General features: G+C 32.9%; 1 protein-coding gene across 1 annotated transcript; it reads left to right on the top strand.

The window, feature by feature from the left end:
• Positions 1-4,237: 4,237 nt before the first annotated feature.
• LOC120595603 (disintegrin and metalloproteinase domain-containing protein 5-like) lies at positions 4,238-26,791 on the top strand. The gene is made up of 9 exons (XM_039853764.1): positions 4,238-5,709; positions 5,988-6,064; positions 6,850-7,024; positions 7,935-8,000; positions 13,534-13,605; positions 13,805-13,968; positions 14,751-14,832; positions 22,333-22,429; positions 26,730-26,791. Exons 2-9 carry the CDS (start codon positions 5,988-5,990, stop codon positions 26,789-26,791), a joined length of 795 nt encoding a protein of 264 aa, XP_039709698.1. The 5' UTR covers positions 4,238-5,709.
• The last annotated feature ends 4 nt before the right edge of the window (positions 26,792-26,795 follow it).

The raw sequence follows: 26,795 nt of genomic DNA on the forward strand, positions 1-26,795 counted from the left end.
TTTTTCTTGTTTTTGAGATAGGCCTGTAATGATATGAACTTTCCTCTTATTACTGCTTTTGCTGTGCCTCAAAAATTTTGATATGTTGTATTTTCATTCTCAGTTCTTTCTATGTATCTCTTGATCTCTCCTTTTATTTCATCTATGACCCAGTCATTCTTTAGTAGCACGTGTTTGTAGTTCTTGCTGCTTTCTTTTTATAGTTGATCTCTGGTTCCAAAGCATATGGTCAGAGAATTTGTCTGGTTTGATTTCAATCGTCTTAAATTTGTTGAGCCTAGTTTTATGTCCCAAAATATGATCTATCCTTGAGAATACTCTATATGCACTAGAGAAAAATGTATATGCAGCTGTTTTAGGATGAAAGGCTCTGTAAATTTCACTTGTCTCCAGTTGGCCTAATGTGTCATTTAAGGCTGATATTTCCTTATTGATTTTCTGTTTTGATGAACTATCTATCAGTAGGAGTATTTAGGTCCCCTACTGTAATTGTGTTTTTGTCAGTTTCTCACTGTAGTTCTATTAGTAGTTGCTGTATTTTATTTGGTGCTCTCTGATTGAGAGCATATATATTGATGTGTTATGTCTTCTTGATGTTCCCTTTATCATTATGAAATGTCCTTCTTTGTCTCTTTTTCACCTAATTTTTAAATCTTTAAGTCTATTTCATCAGATATAAGTATGCTACACCTACAAACACAGGCACAGTAATCCTTTTTCTTCTGCTTGCGCCTTATCTCCATTCCCCTTTACAGATTTGGATCTTTAATCCCCTCCTCCCTTTTCATTTTTTTTGTTTGTTGTTGTCTCACATTATCTGTCCTTATGCTGTATGCTCATTTCTAAGTTGCAGTAGCTATTGTCTTCTTTTTTTTAAAGCATTTTATTTTTTTGACTTTTAACCTTTATATAATATTTAAGCTCATAATACCCTGTTCTTAACAAGGGTTGCACTTTTCTGCTTCTGTCTGCCTGTTGGTTATCTTATACATAGTTTTGTGTTTTTTTGTCCTTTTCTTTCAGGTAGAATGACCCGCTTCAGTATTTCCTGTAATGCAGGCCTTGTGGCGGAAAATATCCTCAGCTTTTGTATGTCTGAAAAGGTCTTTATTTCTCCTTTATATCTAAAGGAGAACTTTGCTGGATATATTATTTTTGGCTGGTAATTTTTCTCTTTCAATAGTTTGAATATTTTGTTCCACTCCCTCCTAGCTTGTAACTTTTATGCTGAAAAGTCTGATGATAATCTAATGGGTTTTCCTTTATAGGTAACTGTCTTCTTTTCCTCAGCTGTCTTGAGAATTCTTTCTTTGTCATTAATTTTTGACAATTTTAATATAACGTGTCTTGGAGGTCTTTTTGGGTTGAGATAATTTTGTATTCTGTTTGCTTATTAGATTCAAAGATCCAGTTCTTTCCATAGGTTTTGGAAATTCTCGTCAACTATTTGTTTGAATAAGCTCTCTTTTCCCTTCTCCCTCTCTTCTCTTTCTGTTATACTCATTATTCTTATATTGCTCTTTCTGATGATGTCATATAGTTCTTGTAGAGTTCTTTAATTTTTTTTCATATTCAAGTCTTTCTTTTCTTCCTTCTGCATTATTTCCAGATTTCTGTCTTTGATATCACTAATTCATTTTTCCCTGTGGTCAGCTCTATGTTCTAGGCTTACTATTTCAATCTTCATCTCTTTTAGTGAGTTCTTCATCTCTAGAAGTCTTATTTGGTTCTTTTTTAGAGTTTCAATCTCCTTAGTAAAGTAACTCTATTGTTCTTTAATTTAATTTTTAACCTCTGTGAATTGTTGATCCGTACTTTCTTGCATCTCACTGAGGTTTTTCAGAAGTGCAATATGAATTCTCTGTCATTTAAATCGTATATTTCTATATCTTTTCTGTTGTTTTCTATTTTTATATTTTCTCTCTGTTTCAATCTGGATATTTTCTACTGACCTGTGTTCCTGTTCATCAGTCACATCTTCTGCTATGTCTCATCTTTTCTTAAACCCTTTTATTGACTTTTTAATAGTAGATAATGTATTTTTCTCTGCTCTAGAATATCATTCTTTTTTTCTTTATGAGAGTTTCTACACTTCTACTGAAATAGTTTTTTTTTTCCCTCATTTTAATCATGGTTATTATGCATATTACCTGTGGCATCGTATTCCAATTTTTTTTTTTTGTAATTTGAGCCTGTTCTTTAGCACTTCTTGTAATTTTTAATTGAAATTTGGTATCTTAGTTTTGTAGGGCTGCATAACAAAGTAACACAAACAATATGGCTTAAACAACAGAAATTTATCGTCTCATAGTTTTGGAATCTAGAAGTCCAAGATCAAGGTGTTGGCAGAGTTTGTTCTTTCTGAGGATTATGAGGGAAGGGTCTGCTCCAGGTCTCTATCCTTCCTTGGCTTGTAGATGGATGTGTTCTCCTTACGAATCTTCATATGGCATTCTACCTTCAAGTGTGTCTGTGTCCAAATTTACCCTTTTGATAAGGATCTCAGTCATATTGAATTAAAGCCCGCCCTATTGACCTCATTTTAGCTCCATTATCTCTGTAAAGACCCAATATGAATAAGATCACATTCTGAGATCCTGGGGTTAGAAATTCATATATAAATTTGCAACCCAAACAGTTGGATGTTATATATGAAAAGTTGTAGAAGCTCTGAACGATGATTTTTTGGAGTTTTTTTTCTCATGTCAGTTTTGTTCATTTCTTTTTGTTTGATTAAAATTATTGGGGTGACAATGGTTAATAAAATCAAGCAGGTTTCAAGAGTTTTGTATATTTCTTATTAATCACATTCCAGATTTTTATTTGTTTTTGCTTTGTAAGGTATGTAGATTTAACATTTTATTGGCACTATCATGTTCCCCTTTATTTTTCATCATATTTGTTTAATAGCAAGGGACTTTTAGAAAGCACGATTTTCAAGACCCCTCCAGATTCCACTTATATTTTTTTTCCAGAGTGCCATTCATATGACTCTTCTTAGATCATTAATCTGTGCAGAGAATCTTGTTCTGCTATAATACAAAGTTAAGGCACTGAAAGCTTTTCAGTGACCATTTCTCTTAGTAAAATAACATTTTAAAATTTACTAAATAAATAATTTAATGACTCATATTTTCTGTCATCTTCTAGAGATGTCTTTACTCTCCCTTTATCCTTTCCTACATTCTATTCCAGAGGCATTTCATTGCTTAATTGGATAAGTAAAGTGCAGTGGTAGTTGTTATGTTATGTTGATAGAAGTGTAGTACATTTCTTGCAGTTGTTTCTTTTTGGAGTGTTTCTTACAATTAACAGAGAAATTTACTTCCCCGGAGGGCTAGAAGTAAGCAAGCAACAGATTCTCTCAAGTGAGGTAGACATCTTTGGTATTTGCTTTTAGCATTGTGAATTGGTCTGAAGCATCTAAGCCAAAAGAGAACCATCAGGTAAGATTCTCTCTCAGAAATATAAATAATAGTGACTAACAGGCATGTGGAGACTCTACCATTTATTTCTCAATTAAGAATCGTGAAGCTTCAAAATCCACATGGGAAGGGAAGCACATATAATAGTTCTATATTATTGTTAATTTTGTCAGTATTTTAAAAGTATTTCTTAGAGGAAATATTATTTAACATATATTATTTACAAGTATTACTGAAAATATTTTGAATTCTCATGTTACAGGTGGCTTATATCATTACAATAGAAGGAAAACCATATTTTGTCCATCTCAAAAAGCAGTAAGCAATTATTTTATTCTTTCAAATTTTAAGTCTTTGGTTTCTTGATTTCTAAAAATAGTTATGAATAGAATCATTTCAATTCAAATCGACATTTGATACCTATATACATTTGAATTGTGAGTCCAAATAGCTCCTGTGGTGAGCAAAAAGTCGGTGTGAATTACTAAAGAACCTATTTTCTGGAGGATGTGAGTAAAAGATTTTGAAAAGGTAGGCAGGAGCCAGGTCGTAGAAGATCTATCATGCCATGATAAGGATGTTGGAAGCCAAAAATGTTTCTAGAATGTACTTGTATAGGCTCATTGAGTCTTTTAGGCTATTTTTGAGAGGGCAAAGGTGGATTACAATGTCTAATTATATGATTATATAATAGTTTAGGTAAGTGATGATTGTTGGCTTGAACATATGATATTGGTAATAGCATTGGAAAGAAAAAATTCAATAGATTTTGAAGACAGACTTGGTAGAGTGATTAGAAACAGTGAGGAAACTTGAATAATTTAGTTATTGCTTAAGAAAATAGGTAGGTTATAGTGTAATTAAATGAAGAACATGAACAAAGGAGATATTTATGTGAGGAAAGGGTAAGGTTAGTTTGCAGTGCCTGTAAGATATCCAAATGGGTTTTTACCATTAGTTGTATGAATATAGGAATGTGAATCTCTGAGGAGAAATTAGTACTAGGGATATAGATTTAGCAGTAATCAATAGTTTAGTTGTAATTTTTTTTAATGAGAGCTTATAGAGTGCTTATAAATAGACTGGTGACTAAAGGCTGAATCTTGCTAAAGACTACTATTTCTGGGACAAGTAGAACAACAAAAAAAAAATATGGAAGATCAAGCTGGAATTGTCAGGGAGATAGAAAGAGAAGCAGAGAGTGATGCGTGATTAGACTTATCAGTCCGTTTTCAAAATGTATGCTAGAAGTCCAGCACAGTGATGGTTTTTAAATTGTCTTTTAGATTTGACATTCTGGTGTTTATGAAACTTTTCCAGAGCAGTTTCATCGTGAATAAGTATTGACAAAGTAGAGAAACTGTTTCTAGACTACTCTTTACATAAAAATCTGTTGCAAATTGAAAATATATAGGGAATAGCTAGAGTTGGACACAGGGTCAAAAGGGAGTTATTTAGGATGGTAATGACTTGATAATAAACTTTTACAATAGAATTAGGATAAAAAAACAGTAGAGAAGAAGAATTTGAAATTATAGGACCAAAAAAGTATGTATCTTCAATATAAGAATGAGATTTGTAGCATAGTGTAACGGTTTGCTTTGAACAAAAGAATTGGTCATCTTCTGGAAATAAAGATAAGGAGTGAGGATGGGTATAGGTTATCTGAAAGTGAGGTGACATGATGGATATGTGGGATGATTGACAGGAGTGATGTCAAGTTTTTGAATAGTTGCTGGAGAGAATGAAAGAAAATTCTGACCAAGCTTATTGAGAAGAACTTTATACTTAGCTAAACTGAGTGAATATGAATTTGTAGCAATGCCAAGAAAATCTTTCTAAATTCTGTTCTAACTACATTTTAATTTGGAGATTCAGGTTTAAAATCTGGAATCAATCAGCAATAAAGACAAAGATTTGAAAATTCTATGTTATAAATTGGGACTTATATTGTTTCACTATTTGTTATTTCCAGCAATTTGTATTGTTTATTAGCATGAATTTTGGCATAGTCACTATAGTTAAAATGCTTCCTTCAGCACCTGATTTCTTGTAAATGACAGAGAGATATTTGGAAAATAGATATGCCAAGATAATTGGCACTACTTTAAATTCCCCAGTAAAAGGAAACCTTGTATTATGAAGAATAATTTTTTTTTGTTTTCTGTTTCACAACTTGAGCACATTTTTGTGATTTCTGCCTAGATCATTTTTATCTTCGGGTTCTTTTGTTTATTCTTATGACAAAGATGACACCCAACATGCTAAACTTTTGTTAAAACAGGTAAGACTTAAGTTTTATTTCTTATAGGTTTCTTATTCTGGATTTTCTTTAAAAATAGAATTATTCTGAAATTACTGGAATATTATTTTACACATTCATTAAAACTGAATTATCTGAACTAGTTCTCATTTTTGCCTGGCATAGCTTCATTAGGTAATTGCCATTCATATTAAAGTACTAAGGTAACTTACATAATAAATATAAATGACATATCTGGGATATCTATTTTTAAAATAAATTATCCATTTGTTTTTTTTGTGTGTATTTTTTTTTTTCAGATGGATTGCAGTTACCATGGATATATTGCAGGTTTTCCAAATTCTCTTGTATCACTCAACACATGTTCAGGACTCAGGTTGTAGCCATTTTAAAGATATTTCATTTGCCAGTATTAGATCCTGCTAGTGTATGAGCTGATCCTACATGTATCTTTTCTGGTTCTACAGTCACCTTAGTAATTTCAGTTCCCTAAGGAATAAGCAAGAATTTCTGATAAAATAGAATTGGTCACCTGGTCAGTATTTGTTTCTTATGGAAGGCTACTTGTTGATTTTGACAGGATTCTCTGCTTGAGGCTTTGAGCAATTTTGAATGTAGGGGTGTTGATTGGTCTCTCCATATATCTTTAGTTTCCTCAATTTTTTATATTTTCACTGATTTCTTAATTTCCTAGGATGATTGATGATTGTAGAATGTCTTGATCTTATAAACACTTTCACTCTGCTCCCAATCATTTTTAGGCAAGTAGGGTCTTTAATTTGGACCACACAAATGAATGATTTAGGACATTAAGTGTCAGGGGAGAGTCAAATGTCTCATAAAGAAGAAAGAGACTTAAGACTAAGGAAGAGGGTGCCTGTAGGTTCTATAGACTGGCTTAGAAAATCTATATCCTAGGAAGGGGTCTTATTCTGTTTTAGCACACGAATCCGTGCCACTAATATGCTTTACTTAAGAAGATCAAAATATTTCTCTTAGAATATTTATAATTTAAAGCCATATATATCCTGTAGTATTACTGGTCTAGTTCCAAGGTGACTCTAAATGTAAAAAAATCTGGCCAAAATTTCTCATTAGAATATTAGATTTACAGTTTTGGTAGAATCATTTTAGAATTGCTTTGATTATTTCAACATTCAGGGGAACATTGCAGTTTAAAAACATCTCATATGGAATCGAACCAATGGAGGCTATATCAGGATTCATGCACGTAATTTATGAAGAAAAAGATTACAACACTAATATTCCTCTCTTAGGAGACAATGACACTTACAGCCATACTAATTCAGAATATCAAGTTAGAAAAAGTTCAGAAGTAAGTGTTGACTTTTTAATTTTAACTTATTCAGTATTATTTTGGGACATGAACAATACTTTGAGAGTAAAATTTGGTGACTTGCAAATCTTAAAATTATTTTACTTTTTCATGAGGGCCCTGCGTGACTTTTAAAATGGATAGAGAATGAGATTGAATTCTTTGTTATGCTTATTTTTAGCAAAAACTTAGGTATTTTGGAAACAGATATGTGAATATAGGATTGAAGAAACCAAAAACTTAATTTGGTTTCTTCAATCCTATATTCACATATAGGCATTTGGATAATTGCCTATATGTGAGCATTTGGATAATTAATGTAAATTATTCCTTTTCTTCAACTGCCTAATTATTTAGTTGAAAATATTATGTAATCTGGATTTATAAATTAAATCCGTGCTTTATGAAAGTTCAGAAATGAATAATATCAGTGGTACATGTAAAGCAAAGTGATTAATTCTTCCTCTACAAACACCTATAAACTGCTATAAATAACATTCTTAGCTCTAGTGAATGCCATTGATCATAATTTTAGTAATATTTTTCTAAACGATATTTGCCAAAAATAATTTTCTAATAATTGATAGCAGAAAATCCGCTCACATGGACGATTACCATGAAAATTATCACAAGGCTAAGAAAAGAAAAGCTTTGTGTTATAAACTTAATATTTCCAATTTCAGCTATTGCTATAATCAGAAGATACCTGGGTTCTCATATAGTTTGAAAATTCTTTTTAACCACAGGTACTTTTTGGACTGGAATTTTTTGAATAGTACCTAAATTTTGTATTTGAAAATAGCCTTGATATATAATCGGTAGCAAAATATCTCTCAGTTTATCTCTATACAATTCAATAGAAGGTAAATTTCTTTGAAATTCCTCAGTACTCATATTGTGTGTTTTTCAGAGAGCTGAATTTTTCAAGTTATTTCCTCGATACCTTGAAATATATATTGTTGTGGATAAAAATCTGGTAGGTCCCTTTTTATACATTATTATTTTAAAATGATTTAACATTTGTCTTTAACTTGATTTCAATGATGTAATAAAAATATAAAGCATTTAAAAATAAATGCAATTAATAAATTCATAAAATTGTGAATAAACCATTCTGTTAATTCATTTATTTTGTATTTAGGATCTCTAGTTCTTTTTGTAAAGTAAAGCATCTTTTCATTTTCTAAAGCTTGTCATTTTTCCTTTTTGCAGAAGGACTGCATCCTCAATGAGTTTATAAATTAGAATTTTCCCAAACCCTCAACCCTGTATACAATAATAATATTTAACTACCTCAGCCTAATTGGAAAGTTGTCTACAAAACACATATGCCACTTCTTTCAAGCAAAGGAAGTTCTAAGTAAATTAAATGACAGAAAAACAAATGAACAAAATTCTTATACTGAGGATTCACAACTATACTTCGTATATTTTATGAGTTTAAGTTTTGAATAAACACAACATAGGTGGTTAGGAGATTCTAAGCTATGAGGCTTTTGTTAGGAGTTTCTAAACTATGAGACATTTGTCCCAGGTTGATAAGATCTGAGGGCACCTGATGGAAAGCAAATGGTATTTCTCCTTGGAGGAATACAGCTTCAAGCAGGATTGCCACAGATTAATATCAGCCATATGTGATCTCAAAATCATAAGAAAATTAGCCCTAGTGAACAAGGGTTAGCAAAACAAAAAAATAATAGATTTAGATCCATAAAATATTCATATATTAATACTTTAATATATAGGTTTTAAAACAAAAATATTTTCCCATAGGGAGTCTTTTGATTGCTGAAGAAGTAAATCAGGCAGGGAAGCGAAGCTAAATATTGGCAGAGGTAACAAAAATTGAAGTGTGTGGCTCACTAAAAAGTTGTTTTTTTTTTTATCGTAGCTAAGTTGAAGTAGTACAAAGTCAACAAATACTCTAAAATCATATTCCTATAAAATTACAGCGAAATCAGAAGTAGAAAAGTAGAATTTTAAGTATAATAAACAAAAAGAAGGCAATAAAGGGAAAGAAAAACATTAAACATTTGTTTCATAAATATGAATAAATTTAAAAGCTAGATTTAAGATTAATATTTCAACTCAAATATATAAGTAATTTTATTAGATGTAGAGAGATTAAGCACTACAATTAGAAACCAAAGGCGAAGATTAAAAGCTAAACAAAGATTATCATGCAATGTAAACACATTCTGCTTACAATTGACATATCTAAAATATGGCACATCATAAAAATAAAAGACTATAAAAATTTTGTTTTTTTAAACACAAAAATTCTAAAACACTTATTTAGCTAAATTAATATCAGATCAAGTACACTTTTAAAATAAATATAATCTATGACTGCGTAGCAAACCTCTCCAAAATTTAGTACCAATAATTATTTATTTGGTTGGAAGCCCAGAGATCTTTTTGGATTTTTGTCTCGGACACTTTTAGTCTAATCTGGTAGCATTTTATTGACACAGCTATCTTAAAAATTTTGTGGACTTCATTTTCTTTTTACAGGATTACTTTTGAACATTTAACATTCTCACAGAGGAAATGTTCTTTGTTAAGCTTTCAGAGGCATAGGAATACACTTCAAGAGGTATCTGCTAATTTTTTTTAAACAAAAAATACATTGCTGTGTGTTTACTGAGTGGCAGATGTAAGGATTGACTGGCGTTGGTGAAGCCTGGTAGGAAGTTTGCTGAGAAAGTTCCCCTACTGCTTTTTCTTGAAATAGCCCACTTATATGAAATTAGCTATTTGTCTAGTTGTTTTTTACTGAAGGAAAACAGAATTTACTATGATTCATAATAAATTAGATTTAGTAGTTGTAAGTACATGGTTTAGAGTCAGAGAGATCTAGGATTGTATCTGTATTTTGTTCATTAGAACGGTATAAATTTTTTTTATTACAGTAAAACACATAACATTATATTTACCATCTTAGCCATTTTTAAATGTATAGTTTAGTAGTGCTAAGTGTATTCACATTGTTGTGCAACTGATATCTAGAACATTTGTGTGTTGAAAACTTAAAACTATGCCCATTAAATACTGATTCTCCTTTCCTTTCTCCCCCAGTCCTTGGTCAATACCTTTCTTCTATATGTTTCTATGATTCTGACTACTTTAGATAACTTCATTTGAGTGTAATCATACAGTATTTGTCCTGTTGTGACTGGATTGTTTTGCTTAGCATAATGTCCTTAAGTTTCATTCATGTTGTAGTATGAGATAGATTTCCTTCTTTTTAGAGCTGCATAATACTCCATTGTATGTTTATACCACATTTTCTTTATCCATTCACTTGTGAGTGAACATTTGGGTTTTTTCACCTTTTGGCTATTGTGGATAATGCTGCAGGAAGCATAGATGTATAAATATATCTTTAAGATCTTGCTTTGAATTTTTTTAGATATGTATCCAGAAGCCAAATTGCTGAAACATATGGTAATTCTGTTTAACTTTTTCAGGAACTACCATTCTGTTTTCCATAATGGTTATACTATTTTACATTCACATCGAGAGTGCTCAGAGGTGCTAATTTCTCTTTACCCTTATCAACACTTGTTACTTTCTGATATTTTGGTATGGTCATCTTAATAGGTATGAGGTGATATCTCATTGTGGCTTTGATTTGCATTTCTTTTATGATTAGTGATGTTGAGCATCTTTTCCTATGCCTGTTGGCCATTTGTATATTTTATTTGGAGAATTGTCTATTTTAGTGCTTTGCTCATTTTAAAATCAGATTTTTGTTGTTGTGTCATAGGAGTTCTTTACATATTCTAGATATTAAATCCTTATCAGATACATAATTTGCAAATACTTTCTTCCATTTTTTAGGTTGACATTGACTGTTTCCTATGACGCACAAAAGTTTTTAAGTTTAATGCTATTTGTCTATTTTTACTTTTGTTGCCTGTGCTTTTGGTGTCATATCTAAGAAGTCATTGCCAACCAATGTCCTGAAGCTTTTCCCATATGTTTTCTTCTATGAATTTTATAGATTTAGATCTCGTATTTAGGTCTTTAATCTTGGCACCCTTGTTAAAAAATCATTTAAACAAATATGCAAGGCTTTATTTCTGGGCTCTCTGTTCCGTTGGTCACAAAACTCAAAATTGTAGTGGAACCCATTAATGTATTTCTCTTGGCCTTTAACATAGAAAATAAATGTTAACATATAAAGATCAAATTATTTGTCAGCTTGCTTTACTAAAATTTATTCACCTTTGTACCTTATGAATGGATGCCACATACATTCAAATGTCTATAGATATCTTTAGAAAATGTATGCAAAGGTAATCATCTATAGATCACAAGGAAAACACCAAAAAATTTGTAAAAGTAAAAATGGCTAAACCAAAACTCTATTACAACATATTAAAACAATAAGGAATAAAAAAAGATAAGGCAAAAATAATAAAATGGAAAAATTAAATACTATTATAAGTAACTTTAGAAAGGTAGATAAAGAACTATAAACTAGAAATTAATGAATTCTATACAATATTTTTAAAATTTAAAGGATATTTATTAATTGGAGCAGGCTAGGTTGTGCCATGGTAAAAAATAACTCAAACATCTTAGTGGCTAAACAGTTTATATTTCATTCATGCAAAGTCAACTGTGGATCTTGATGACTCTCCAGGGCAGCTGTCTTCCATGTGTTGGCTCAGGACTCCAGAATGCTTAGATTTTTTGGCATTTCTATGTTGGTAGTTTTTTTTTTTCCCAATTGTGAAGCTAATGAAATAACATATCAAAGAGACATGAGCTGCAGTAAGGAAATACTTTCTCTCAGAAGTGACTGACGATCACTTTTGCCCTAATCTTATTGACTAAAGTGAATCAACTGACCATGCCTATCTTTAGAAAGGAAGTGTTCCTGAACTAAAAGAGATCTGAATATTAGTAAATAGGAATAATTTCTACCACAGAGGATAGTACCAAAACTAAACACAGAGGAAATTAATATTCTTGAAAGAATTTGCTGTAAGAAAAGCAAGAATGAAAAATATATAAATAGAGCTTTCAATTTAAAGTTTTAAAACTATAAAATAAGAAATATACAGAGAACAGGCAATAATAAAAAGTGTAAGTTGATGATAAACAGAAACATTAAGATGTATAAGTAAATTCAAGAGCTGGTTGAAAAGAAAAATGGGCAGAAAGTATAATTAAGCAAAAACTTGTTATGGTATTAAAAAGGATTAAGATATAAATAATGGTCTTGGAGAAGGTTCATACAAAGAAGCACAAATTGATGAATTCTCCAAAGGAGATAAGAATTTAAATCAAATTATCACATTGTACATTTCCTGTTTACACAATGTTATATGTCAATGATATCTCAAAAGGCTGGGGGAAAAAAAGAATTTGAATGGATCAGTGGCCAGTGTCAGGTATAGATAGTTTACAGGAAAATTCTTAAAAATGTTTTTAGAAAGACACTTCAGAGGCTATTACAATTCTAGGACATAGGAAAAACATGAAATTAACAGTTTTAGGTAGTTATTTACTAAGCAACATTCATTTGCTCCATTATGAAAAAATCTGAACAACAGACCCTACTTTCTTAATGCTACAAACTTCTAAACAAAATTTTATATTAATTTTGATATTGTGTTAATAGAAAATAACATTTTGATCAAGGAATATAATAATTGTTTAACATTAAGTAATATTAATGAAATATGTTACATTGATAGGTCAAAAGACAAAAATCATCGTTTTGGTTTGCTTCAAAAGGCTTATAATAAATCGATACTATTTTTATAGAAGCTTTAATAAATAGGAAGATTTTTAAATTGGTGTTTCTCAACATGATCTAGAATACTCCCCTTAAATGGAACACCACTTGATGAAATATTTGAGGTTTTCCAATTAAAAATCAGGAGCAAAGTTTACATACCTGATGTACCTTTGGTATTTAATATTGTCCTGGAATTTTAAAGCAATTAGACATTGAAAGAGCTTATTGAAATTAAGAAAAAATTAGAACACAAGTTGCATTATGACATCAAAGGATGTATCTGAACACATTATCTAGAATCCCTTTAACAGCAAACCTCTCATTAAGGATAGAATATTAAAAAGAAAATGAATACTTAGCAAATAAACTTACAAAAATAAAAAATAGATCTTGTCTAACAGTGAACCTCTCATTAAGGATTATGCATATATTTTTTGGTTTGCAATCATATGTATTATTTTAGAATAAGTATTTTAAAATTCTACATTTAAAAAAGTTATGATTAAGTTTTAATAATAAATAATGACGCAAGTTGAATGCATTAAATATTGTTTAAAATTATGTTATTAAATATTTCTATTATATAAATTAATTTGTTTTATAAATCATTACTTATACATCATTATTCATTTCTTGAGTTACAATTGAAATGTAGTTCTATCTCTATTTTAGAATATTGTATATTGTACACATAAAGGATATGTGATATGTTAATGGCATCCACTGGTTTTTAAAAATAACTTATTTTTTTCAGTTTGATTACATGGGCTCTGATATAAAGGCTGTAACACAGAAGGTTATTCAGATAATTGGCTTTGTCAACACTGTAAGTTTAAAAAAACTATTTTGTTTATATATTTTATAAAAGTATATGTAGTATGTGTTGATGTTTTTAGTATTTGGTTATGCTGTTGAAGAGTTTCCATAATCAAAATATTGAATTATATGTCTTAAATGTATTTTTATAAAAGTAAAACATAATGTTTAAATTTATTTAAAAATTTTTATTTATCTTCTCCTTTTAGATGCTTACTCAGTTAAAACTGACTGTTGTCATATCTTCCATAGAAATCTGGTCAAATAAAAACAAAATTTCTACTATGGGAAATCCTAATCATATATTATTTAGATTTTTAGAATGGAAATTGAAACATATCTTCCGACCTTATCATGCTGCATACTTACTTGCGTGAGTATAGTAGTCTGTGTTTGTATAGCAGTAAAGAAATAATCCAAAATGGTTTAATATGTTAATTATGAAAAATAAGCATTTACTTAATATATACTGTATTCTTCAAATTTAGTAGACACGATTGGGATGGGGAAAAAATTGTAAGTTAAACTTCTTGTCCTCAAGAAGCTAATGTGAGGCAAGATTTAAAAACTTTTATCAACTGACATATTACTTGATAAAAATGAAGTTACATAAAATTATTGAAATAGCTAAAGGAGATTAGTTCCGAGTGATGCATTATAAGTTGCTTGGTTTATAAACATTTACTACTTATTATCTCTACATCTTATCTCTCAGGATTAATTCTTATGTTTTTTATTTTCTGATAACATGAGTATATTGAATTGTTACACTATCTAGAATCTAATGCACAAAAAAATCTGTTCATTTTTAGTGATTAAACGAATAAGGAAATCAAAGAAAATTGAATTTTCAGGGCTGTAAATGTAGAGGGAACCCAAATAAAAGCTATAACCATTAGTGCAGTTGAATTTTGCATAGCTGTTAGGCCTTATCCTCATTATGCTTCTGGATGTTTATCAAATAACCAAATTTAAAATTGTATATTAAATATTCTTAACATTATAGGTATGAGAAAAATGTACTTATAGCTTAATTCAGAGTAGCATGGTGCTTAGGACATTGTAATTGTTCAATAATGTTTGTTGGTATGAAAATTTTATCAACAATGATACCACTCTTAAATGAAATTATGAGGAAAGTTCTTATTTTTTTAGCTTCAAGAAACAACTTAGTTTTATAGGAGCCACATTTCCTGGAAAAATATGTAACAAGAATTATGCTGCAGGAGTAGCTCTGGTATGTAATTATTATCCAGTTTGCTTTCATTATTTTAATTTTTCAAAATTTCTTAAATATTTTAAAACATGAATGAATATATTACTTAATTTACTCATTCTTTAATAGTTTTTTACATTACTAATTTGAGCATAAAAATTAAACTATATAATTGCTTTAAAAATAGAACATAAATTGAACTGATCATAATATATTATTTTTAAAAAACATATTTGGCCTTTGTGAAATGTAAAGTGGTATGCTTATATCACTATTATATATTCAATGCACTTTTAATGTTAATTATTTAGCTACTTTTCTCAAAATTAATAATTAGTATATATTCATATGTTTTTTTATTAAGAGACATTTATTACTTCTTTTTCTGTTTTAAGGTAACTATTTTATTTTTGCATCCAAATCTTCATTATATGTTTGGGAGGAGCCGATTTGTAGAAAGAAACAGTTATCAAATATTCATAATCTATTGTTTTCTGAGGAAAGTGAGAATGAGCCTGTACTACAGAGTTATAGTCCTTTTACCACAAGTTATATAAAAAATAGGAACGGGAACTAACTTGAGAGTGCTTCAGAAAAAGAAGTGTGCACTATTATTTTTGTATTGACCAGTTTGTGTGTTGGTTAACTTTTAGTAGCATCTACAATGAAGCAAATTACCATTGACAGATTAGACATATTTAAAATCAGTTCTGGTATGTACATGTTATAACATTATATAAGTTTAAAGTCTACAGTGTAATGATTTGATATATGTATGTATTGGAAGATGATTGCCATGATAAGATTAACCATCCATTCTCTCAAATAGTTGCTATTTATGTGTGGGTGTCTGATAAGAACCTTTAAGATCTAGTCTCTTAGCAACTTTCAAATATATGATACAGGATTATTTATTATATTTACTATGCTGTACACTGTATTCCAGAAACTGGAAATTTATACCCTTTGACCACTTTCACTCATTCCTGCCCCACAGTCCTCAACCCTGGCAACCACCAATCTGTTCTCTGTTTCTGAATTTGGTTGTTTTAGATTCTACATATTAGTGAAATTATACAGTATTTATCTTTCTCTGTCTAATTTATTTTACTTAGCATAATGCCCTTGTTTCATCCATGTTGTTTGTGTGTTTGTGCATAAAATATGTATCTGTCTATCTATAAACATTATCTAGCTATCTATATAAATATAGATATAAATATAAATATATAAGTATAAATAGAGATAGAGGTAGAGATACATATCTATCTATCTTTGCACATACATACGCATATATCACAATTTCTTTATCCATTCATCTATTGATGGACATTTAGGTTTTTTCCATATTTTGGCTATTGTGAATAATCTGCAATGAACATGGGTGCAAATATGTCTTTGAGATAGTGATTTCAATTTTTTCAAATATATACCAAGAAGTGGAATTGCTGATTTATATGATGGTTCTATTTTTAATTTTTTCAGGAAACACCAAACTGTTTTCTTTTTTTAATTTTTAAATTTCTTGGGGGTGACAGTGGTTAATAAAATTACATAGGTTTCAAGTATACAATTCAATAATGCATCATCTGTACATTGCATTGGGTGTTCACCACCCAAAGTCAAATCTCCTTCCATCACCATACATTAGACCTCCTTTACCCTTATTTAACTCCTCCCTCTTTCCTTCTACTAACCATTAAACTGTTGTCAGTGTATATGAGTTTTTGTTCATTTGTCTTGTTCATTTGTTGCTTTCAATTTTATTTCCCCAAAATGAGTGAAATCATATGGTTTTCAACTTTTTCTGTCTGGCTTATTTTGCTTAGAATGATAATCTCGAGATCCATCCATGTTGTTGCAAATAGCAGTATTTCATCTTTTCTTAATGGCTGAGTAATATTCCACTGTATGTATGTACCACATCTTCTTTATCCACTCATCTATTGAAGGATACTTCAGTTGTTTCCATGTGATGATCACTATTAATAATGCATAGTGCTAAGACATCAGGGTGCACATATCTATTTTGTGGGTAAATGTTTGCAACTTTTTTGGATAAAGACCCAGAAACAGGATTGCTGGATCATATGGTAATTCTATTCTTAATTTTTTGAGGAACCTCCATACTATTTTCCGTATGGCTCTACCAATCTTGTTTCTAGAGTAAGGCCTGTAATTATATAAGCTTCTCACTTATTACCACATTTGCTGTATCCAAAAAGTTTTTGTTGAGTTGTATTTTCATTTTCATTTGTTTCTAATTATCTCTTGATCTCTCTTTTTATTTTTCCTTTGACTGAGTCATTCTTTAGTAGAATGTTGTTAAATCTCTACATAAGTGTGGTTTTTCCTGCTTTCTTTTTGCAGTTGATGTCCAGTTTAAAAGCATTTTGGTTGGAGAATATACTTGCTTTGATTTTAGTCTTCTTAAATTTGCTGAGGCTAGTTTTGGTCCCCACATATGGTCTCTCCTTGAGAATGCTTTATGCACGTAGAAAAGAATGTAAATCTGGTATTCTGGGATGAAAGGCTTTGTAAATGCCGATTATGTACAGTTGGTCTCATGTGTCATTTGAAGTTGATATTTTCTTTTTGATTTTCTGTTTGGATGATCTATCCATAGCTGACAGTATTGTATTTTAGTCCCCTTCTATAATTATGTTTTTGTCAGTTTCTCCCTTTAGTTCCGTTAGTAGTTGCTTTATATATTTTGGTGCTCCCTGATTGGGTACATATATGTTAATAAGTATTATGTCTTCTTGATGTATTGTCACCTTTATTATTATGAAGTGTCCATCATTGTCTCTTGTTATCTTTTTTATTTTGAAATCTATTTCGTTAGATATAAGTATGGCTACACCCTCTTTACTCTGGATGCCATTTACTTGGAGTATCTTTTTCCACCCCTTCACTTTAAGTCTATATTTGTCCTTGGAGCTGAGACGTGTCTCCTGAAGGCAGCATATGGCTGGGTTTTGTTTTTTGATCCAAGCTGCTACTCTGTGCCTTTTGTTGTTGTTGAGTTCAGTGCATTTACATTAGGATGGTTATTAATGTATGAGGATTTCCTATAGCCATTTTATCTTTTGTTTTCTGATAGCTCAGTGTCTCCATTGTTTCTTTGCCCTTGTGTTTATTTCTATTATTTTAGTTTGGTGGTGGTCTATGATTTTTCCTCTGTTCTCTTTTTTTATATGTCTCAGTTCTTATTTTGTTGTTGTTGTTGTGTACATTTACCATTAAGTTTATGTAAAAGAAAGTTTCAAATGTGCAGTAGTTTTTTTCTTGTAATGCAGCTTATCTTCATTCTCCTTTGCAATTAATGCAAGGTTTAGGTGTATTTTACCCTATGCTGAATAACGGTTGCTCATAGTTTTGTCTTACTCATAGTTTTGTATCCTTTTGTTCTTTTATTCTGGTAGAATAACTTCCTTCAGTATTTCCTGTAATTCAGGTCTTGTGGTGGAAAGTTTCCTCAGCTTCTGAATGTCTGCAAAAGTCTTTATTTCTCCTTCGTATCTAAGAGAGACTTTGCTGGATTTATCATTTTTGGCTGATAATTTCTCTCTTTCAATAGTTTGAATATTTGATTCCATTCTCTCCTAGCTTGTAGGGTTTCTGTTTAGAAATTCTGATGACAAACTAATAGTATTTCCTTTATAGATTACCTTCTTCTTTTCCCTGGCTGTCTTGAGAAGTCTTTTTTTTTATTAAAAATTTTGGGGTAAAATTGGTTAATAAAATCCAATAGGTTTCAAGTATACTAATCAATAATATGTCATTAATATATCATGTTGTGTGTTCACCACCCAAAGTTAAACTTCTTTTTGTTTCTCGCTTCTTCCATCTGCATCATTACTAGATTTCTGTCTTTGATATCACTAATTCTTTCCTCCATCTGGTCATCTGTATTTCTTAAGCTTGCTACTTCATTCTTCATCTTTTTAATGAGTTCATCTCCAGAGGTTCTATTTGGTTCTTTTTTAGAGTTTCAGCCTCATTGATAGAGTATTCCTGTTGTATCTTGATTTTGTTCCTAAGTTCTTGGAACTGTGGATCAGATTTTTTTTTGCATCTCCTTTTTTCGGAAGTGCAGTTATAAATTCTCTACCATTTAAATTGCACATTTCTATATTTATAAGTTTATTTTCTGAAGATTTTTATTTTCTTTCTGAGCTTCCCTGTCACCTTGGTTGTTTAATGGACTATTCATTGCCTAGGCATTAATGGAAATGTATTTTACTTAAAAAAATTATTTATTTATTTAATTTCATTCTCTGATGTGATTCTTTTATTTCTGTTTTTATTTTTTAAAGAAAATTTATTATATAGTTATTTCTCTTTAGCAGGTTGACAAGAAGAGGTTTTTCTTTTGATTTCCAGTAGGTGGTGTCCAAGCCTCTTGGATCTCTGCTTTGTGGCTAAAAAATGCCCTTTATTCTCTGGGGCCGTGTGTGTTACTAGGTCGCGTTGGTTCCAGGGCTTTACCCTTGTGAGAGAATGTAAAGGGTAATGGGGGTTTGAGCCTCTGAAAAGGCTCTGAAGTCCCGGGATTGCCCCAAAAGTCAGATGCAATGCTTTGCTGTTTCCTTCTGAATCAGTCTGAGTAGAGGTGGGGTGAATTGCGAGAGGCCAGCGGTGTCTGTTGCTGTTTTCCTTCTGGTAATACTGGCCCTCGAGCTTCAGCTGCCTTGCTTTTATATCTCTACCCCTGTCACCCAGATCGGCTGCAGTTTGTGTTTCAGTTCTGGTTGTTGCAGATTCCGCTGGGGCTTGGTGCTAGCTCTGGGATGGTACGGGGTAGGAGAGGGCGTGCTTTGGGCCTGTAGGTAGAGGCGTCCAGGCTCTGTGACTCAGCTTTCTGCCTGGCAATGGTGGTTGCTAAAACACAGCTGTTGTCCTTCTGCATTAGATCTCTGCCCCGCTGTCTCCCTTGATGCCTGGGCTCCACTGTGTTGAATATGCTGATCACTCGGGCAGGACAATTTGGAGCTTCTGAGGGTTAAAAAATTATCATGTAATCCCCCCATCCCTCTTGTCCTGCAGGGAGCTCCAGGCTGCAATCTGTAGCACCTGTTTCCTTTTCTCCTCCTTGCTCACATCATTCACCCACTTTCAGATGCTCTGATATGCAGAAATATTAGATGCACTTGTGTGCAGGTTGAGCGTTATCTATTGGATTATAGGTGTTCAACTTGATTTAACTTCAAGGGAAGGGATCATGGGAAATCCCTCACACTACTTGCTTGAGACATCACTCTTCAAAAATTTGAGAATTCTTTCTCAGTCGTTAATTTTTGACAATTTTCATAGAATGTTCCTTGGAGAAGGCCTTTTTGGATTGAGATGAATGGGTGTTCTGTGTACTTCTTGGATTTGAGGATCTAGGTCTTTTCATAGGTTGGGAAGTTCTCATTTGTTTGAATAGGTTCTCTGTTCTCTTCTCCCTCTCTCCTTCTGATATTCCCATTATTCTTTTATTGCTCTTTCTGATGGAGTCAGATAGTCCTCGTAGAGTTCTTTTTCTTTTCCATTTTTTTTTTTTTTACTCTCAAGTCTCTCTCTCTGCTTCCATCTGTTTCATTTCCAGATTTCTATCTTTGATATCACTAATTATTTACTCCTTCTGGTCAGCTCTATTTCCTAAGATTGCTAGTTCATTCTTCATCTGTTTTATTAAGTTCTTCAGCTCCAGAATTTCTCTTTGGTTCTTTTTTAAAGTTTCAGTCTTTTTGGAAAACATTTTGTTTGTTTGTTGATTTTATTTCTGAGTTTGTTAAACTGCCCATTGAGTTTTCTTGCATTTCGTTGAGTTTTTTCAGAACTGCATTCTTGAATTCTCTGTCATTTTTATCACATATTTCCATGTCATAAGTTTATTTTCTGAAGATTTTTCATATTCTTTCTGAGTTGTCTTATTGCCTTTGTTGTTTATAGTATTGGTGAATTATTTCTCTAAGCCTGTATGAGAATGAACTCTTTTTTTTTTTTAAATGATAACTCTTTAGCACATTGATAAGAAGAGGTGTTCCTTTTGTTTTCCAGTAGGTGGCACTGGAGTGCCAGTGTTTTATTTTCTCTTGCACAGCTTCTTTTTTAGATCTCTGCTGGGCATTGTAAAATACCTTGTATTCCCTGGAAAGGTGGGCCTCCTTTGTGTGACTGAGTCATCTTTGTCTCAAGGCACCAACTCTGTGGGTGAATGTGGTGGGTGGTGGGGTTCTGAGCTGTGAAATCTTGGTGCTGCCCCAGCAGCCAGATGCAGTGCGGTGCTGCCTGAAGTGTCCCAGGTGCCCCTACTCGGATCAGGCATGATGGTGAGGGCAGGGTGGGCTGGGAGAGGCTGCTCATGAGTTTGTGACTTTTTTCTCCTCCCAGTAATGGCGAATGCCTGACCTCAGCTGCCTCACCTCTGTATCTCCACCCCTATCACTTAGATTAGCTGCAATGTTTGTTTGCCACTCTGGAACTGTCTCTCCAGTTCTCAGGGCTATAGATATTTTGCTTTGTAACTTGACACTCACTGCTACAGTTTCTTTGGTGCCTCCTGCTGGCTCTGGGAGGGTGTGGGGAGGTACAAACTCTGGGAGAGTAGAGGAGAATGCTAGGCTCTGTGGCTTTGTTTTCTTCCTGGCAATGGCAGCTACTAGGACACAGCTGTCATAATTCTGTATGTGGTCTCTACCCCAATCACTGGGTTCGGCTATATTACATGCTGATCACTGGGGCAGGAATGCTCAGACTACAGAGAGTGCACCTGCAGCCTGACTCCTCCCCTCTCCCAAGACCCACTGTGAGTTCTGGGCTGAGTCTGTGGCACTCTCCTCCCTGTTCATTCTGATTTGCCTACCTTCGGATGTTTTGATGTGCATATCTCTCAGATGTGTTTGTGTGTTGGGCAGGAAATCCTTTGTTGAATTATAGCTCTTTAACTTGTTGTAACTTCAAGGGGAGAGATAAGGGGGACCTCTTATGCTGTCATGCTTCTGATGTCCAATTGCACATTTTATATGATTCCATTTTCTCCTCTCTCTTTGAATGCCAATTATATTTTTTGAGATTTTAAGCCAGTTGCCCTAGAATTTACAATATATATTTATAATTGATTTAGTTATAATCTAATTTGATTTAGACTAAACTAACTGAACTAAAATAGAAGAAACTAATCTAGTTTGAAAGTTTTTTTAAGGTTACCTGGGATTTGTTCACATCCGGATGGAAAGACATCCGGACATGGAAATGACTGCAGGAAGAAGTTTATCATACTAATAGTTCCCTAGAAAAGGAAGCATGCCATGCCATGCAGGGGCCACATGAGAAAGCACCAGAGTTGGTCAGGAAGCAAGGGAGGAAGCGGAAACCATGGGCAAGAACCACTATTTTGGTTTCCTTAGAAAGGAATGGTCAAGGCAGGGTAAGCAGGCCTAGGATTGGCTAGTTTGAAAAATTTCAGCAAATTCCGATGCATAGAGGCTGTCCCTAATTGTCTGATGCTTGGCACTGGTGTGATTTCAGTAGGTGGGTAATGACCTGGAGTACGTAAACCTGATAAAGGAGGTAGTAGGATATATGGACTCTGGATTGATTGCTTTGTATATGGAAAGTGTACTTGCAGGTGAGTTTTTTTTTTTTATTATCTAAAGGAATTGGGTAACTTTAGGAGGGGCAGTCCTCTAGGTTTTGCAAGGCCTCAGATATCAAAGCATCAGAATACAGAAAATAAAAGACATCATTAAATCAATAGCTTTGTTGATATATTATTGAATCTTTGGGGTAATAAAAGAGGAGACTTTTAGAGAATAGGGCATAAAATGTACTAAACAGCGAAGAAAATGTTTTATTATGAGAGTGAAAAGGAGAAAGTTTAAGGAATCTTTTTAGGCCAGCCTGTAACTAAATTTCCCATTTACACAATATTAGCTAGCGAAATAGATCTGAAATTTCTGTGGTCTCTAACAGTATTGTTGCGGAGTTATAAATTGTGTTAAAAAACTATACATATACACATATATATATATATATAATTATATGTATATAATTATATATATATATATATATACATATATATATATATATATTATATATATATATATTTGACAATAATACCCCAGTGTATTTCTTGGGGTCAACGTGGCAGTCAGATCAGGTGGTTTATATTGTTGGAGAAAGTATATGTAACGATTCGAGGTATTTGTATGTAACCAAGGGGAAGAGGTGGTTGTGGTAGAAAACTGGAGAGGGTATGAGGAGAGGCATTGGTGAGTGAGTGGTCCTCTCCCCAGGGGTTCAGGATGTTCACTGATATGAGGCAGGCGACTTCTAAGGAAAGCAGTAACCTCCATCAGCTTTTAGAATGGCACAGATAGTAGTAACCTTGACCAAATTTTCCTTCAGACGTGAAATGTAGGGTCATATGTTTGACAAAGAATAAAATGTATACCAGTATCATGTGCTACACAGACAATAAGCTCAGGAAACAATAGAGTTCTTAATAGCAAAGGAAGAAAACCAATAAATTTCCCGTGTTCAATTGTACCTTAGGAGAGGCAGTCCATGAGCATGCCTAGCTGGGGTGGAGATCTTAGTGTCTGAGGTGAAGTTGTCTCCATTGCAGGACGCAAAGTCATTTCCAAAAGAGAAGTCTTAGGTTGGAGTGATGTCATCTGAGGTAATGTCGTTTTAGCAGTGAGATCCTGGACCGGGGCAATATTTGCGAAGTAGAGCTAGGGTATCCTTTTCAAGTTGATACCCACTTGAGTTAATGTAGGTCTTGTTTTTGTGGCTCTGTGGTATTATAATGATGCTGAGGCACTTGTGTAATTTGAATTATTGGGCCTGGACCTTGGAATCTTGACTTATAAATACCTTTTAACTCAAGGGGCTTATGGGTGCACAGCTAAAAAAGTGATGTTGGCATCTTTGCCAGAGCCTGACTGGCACGGTTAAAGTTCAAATTAAGCATGGCTGGATCTAAAAGTGTCCAACAGTCTAATGTTTTGCCATATTAGGTGATGAGAAAGCTTCTGTTGTAAATAGGTTTTAAATCATATGACCTGATTTACGTGTATATTGTTAATAGGGTGTCAGGTTGTTTGCTATTTAAAATATCTGTGCCTGAGGTTGGGGCTCTACAATTAAGCTATAGGCAGTCACTATGGGCCCTTTGCCTCAGTTGATGGTTTGGTTAGTGACATGCAAGTGGGCGAGGTCTTTGGATTGCAGGATTTGTATCAGCCAAACTCAGTGGCATGTGAGCCCTAGCATTTGCCATGTTTGGTTGAAATCGTGGCTTACTTGGAAAATTTGGAGCTCCAGATTGCAAACCAATGAAAACACCCAGACTAATAGTGATCAACAGCCAATGAGATAATGTGCAGCTGCATCTTTCACAGTAGTTTGTGTATTGTGTGTGTGTATGTGTAGGGGGGGGGGTGTGTGTGTGCGTATGTGTGTGTGTGTGTACTTGTGGTGGAAGTTTAGACCCAAATGGGTCCCATACCAGATTAGCAAATGACTGGACTGTGAGGAAATCTATGGTTAATTGATCTCAGGGGAGTATACACCCTGGACAGGCCTCCAGCTCTTATGGGGATAGGACAAGATAAAAAAATTATAAAGATAGGGGAGACATAATTAAAGATCCTCATATATAATGAATCTTTGTATACATGAAGACAAGACATAGCTCCTTTAAATATAGGAAAAGATAACCGAGAAAGATTTTAGAAGTTGGCATGAGGTGCAAGTCATCCAAGGCTCCTGGAATTAAGAGAGATTAAGACCTCGGACAATATGGACACCCATTTAGGGGTCTATTTGCTAGACTCGAATTTGAAAAGGAATTGTTTGAGGAGACCATTATATCTCTCAACTAAACCAGCTATCTGGGACCCATCAAAGACATGAAAGTTATATTGAATGCCTCTTTCAAGAGACCAGCATTGTGTCTCCTGAGAAGTGAAATGTGTTCCTTGGTTATTGTTAATGATGTGTGTAACTCTGAAGGAGATAAGGAGTGTCCTGGAAAATTCTCATATTTTGTCCTAAGAACTTTTGATCAAAAGCTAGGATGAAAGAAGGAGAGATTACTTGGGACCAAGAAGTCTTCCAATAAATGAAATTACTATTTTTCCTCTGAAGGTGGACTGAAATGTCCAGTACATCAATTGATTATTGTTTTCTACCTGTTAGTGGCTATAGTTGAACAATAAGCAACCCTGGGCAATATGTGGGATAGAAAATTTAGAAACATCTTCATTTATCATGGACATCTTTTCCTCTAAACTGTTCTTTACTTGCCACTCCTTCACAATGCTGTCTTGTTCCTTGTCCATCAGGAACCAACTACATTTTTTTTAAAAAAGATTATTTTTAGAGCAGTTTTAGGTTCATAGCTAAACTGAGGGGAAGATGCATAGATTACTCATATACACCTTAACCCCACACATGTATAGACTTCTTCATCAATGTCAATCACCATGATGGTGTGTGTGTGTGTGTGTGTGTGTGTGTATTTTTTTTTACCAAAGATGAACCTACATTGACCTATCAGAATCACCCAAAGTCCATAGTTTACCTTAGGGTTCAATCTTGGTGTACATTCTATGGATTTGGACAAATCATATATATATTTACATATATATATATTTATATCTCCGTCATTATGGTATCATATAGAGCATTTTCACTGTACTCAAAATCCTTTGTGCTCTGCTTATTAATTTCTCCCTTCCCCACTTTTAATCATAAATCTTTTCATTGTCTTCATAATTATGTTTTATCCAGAATGTCATATAGTTGGAATCATATATTATATAGCCTTTTCATATTGGCTTCTTTTATGTAGTAGTATGCATTTAAGGTTTCTCCATTTCTTTTCATTACTTGATAGCTCATTTGTTTTTAGTGCTGAATAATACTCTGTTGGCCGAAATGTGCCACAGTTTATGTATATGTTCACCTACTGAAGGACATCATGGTTGTTTGCAAGTTTTGGCAATTATGAATAAAGCTGCTGTAAACATCTATGTGCAGAAATTGGAAGTGATCCAAGGGAGAACAATACCTACTGGAGTGTATTAGTTATCTATTGCTATATAACTGATTATACTAAAACTTAGCAGATGAAAACAACAGAGTTCTGTGGGATAGGAATCTAGGAGCAGCTTACTGGGTGAAATCAAGGTGTCAGCTAGGGCTGTAGTTATCTCATGGTTCAACAGAGGGTATTTGCTTCCAAGCTCAGTGATGTGGCTCTTGGAAGACCTCAGAAAATATTTTTCCAAGCTCACTCATGTGGGCCTCTCCATAGGCCTACTTCATGATGTAATAGCTGGCTGGTTTCCCCCAGAGTAAGGAGAGTGAGACTTAGAATCCAAGGAGTTAGTCTTTTTATAACTTATCTTGGAAATGATGACCCATCACTTCCACTCTTTTAGTTAACTAGAAGCATGTCAATAAGTCCAGCTTACATGCAATAGAGTCAGAACACACAAGGGTGTAAATAGCAGGAGGCAGAGATCATTAGGACCCATTTGACCCATTTTAGAGGCTGCCTTATACAAAGAAAATGTAGAATTGGTTATTAAAAGATTAGAGGCATTTTGTTTAAAGTATCAAATAAGCAACACAATGTGGGGTTTAAGACATATTTGCTAAGATAACTGGTATTGTCATTAAGTAATAGTATTTTGTAATTAAACTCTGGTATTTACTTATCCATGTTTTATAAATCTATCATTCAAATGCCTATATAACTCTACTACAATTGCATCTATATAGATATCTTGGATGCATTAATAAGATTAAAAATGAGTTTTATATACTAATTTTTGATTATAGTAACTATTGGTTTTTAAAAATAACTGAATAGGACTCTCAGCTAAATCTTTTTCTTTTATTTTCCTTATATTTAGTATCCAGAAGGTTCATCTTTGGAGTCATTTACTGTCAGTATCGTGCAGTTGCTTGGTCTTAATGTG

The sequence above is a fragment of the Pteropus medius genome, unplaced genomic scaffold (assembly GCF_902729225.1).
Source record: "Pteropus medius unplaced genomic scaffold, Ma_sr-lr_union100, whole genome shotgun sequence".
Taxonomy (NCBI): Eukaryota; Metazoa; Chordata; class Mammalia; order Chiroptera; family Pteropodidae; genus Pteropus; species Pteropus medius.

What these genes read in the sequence shown, in the direction of transcription:
- LOC120595603 (XM_039853764.1), top strand. Translation starts at nt 5,988, where the DNA reads ATGGATTGCAGTTACCATGGATATATTGCAGGTTTTCCAAATTCTCTT. An exon ending in TTGTTGTGGATAAAAATCTG is followed by an intron (nt 8,001 to 13,533) that starts GTAGGTCCCTTT and finishes TATTTTTTTCAG; the next exon opens with TTTGATTACATGGGCTCTGA. An exon ending in ATGCTGCAGGAGTAGCTCTG is followed by an intron (nt 14,833 to 22,332) that starts GTATGTAATTAT and finishes TGATTTCAGTAG; the next exon opens with GTGGGTAATGACCTGGAGTA.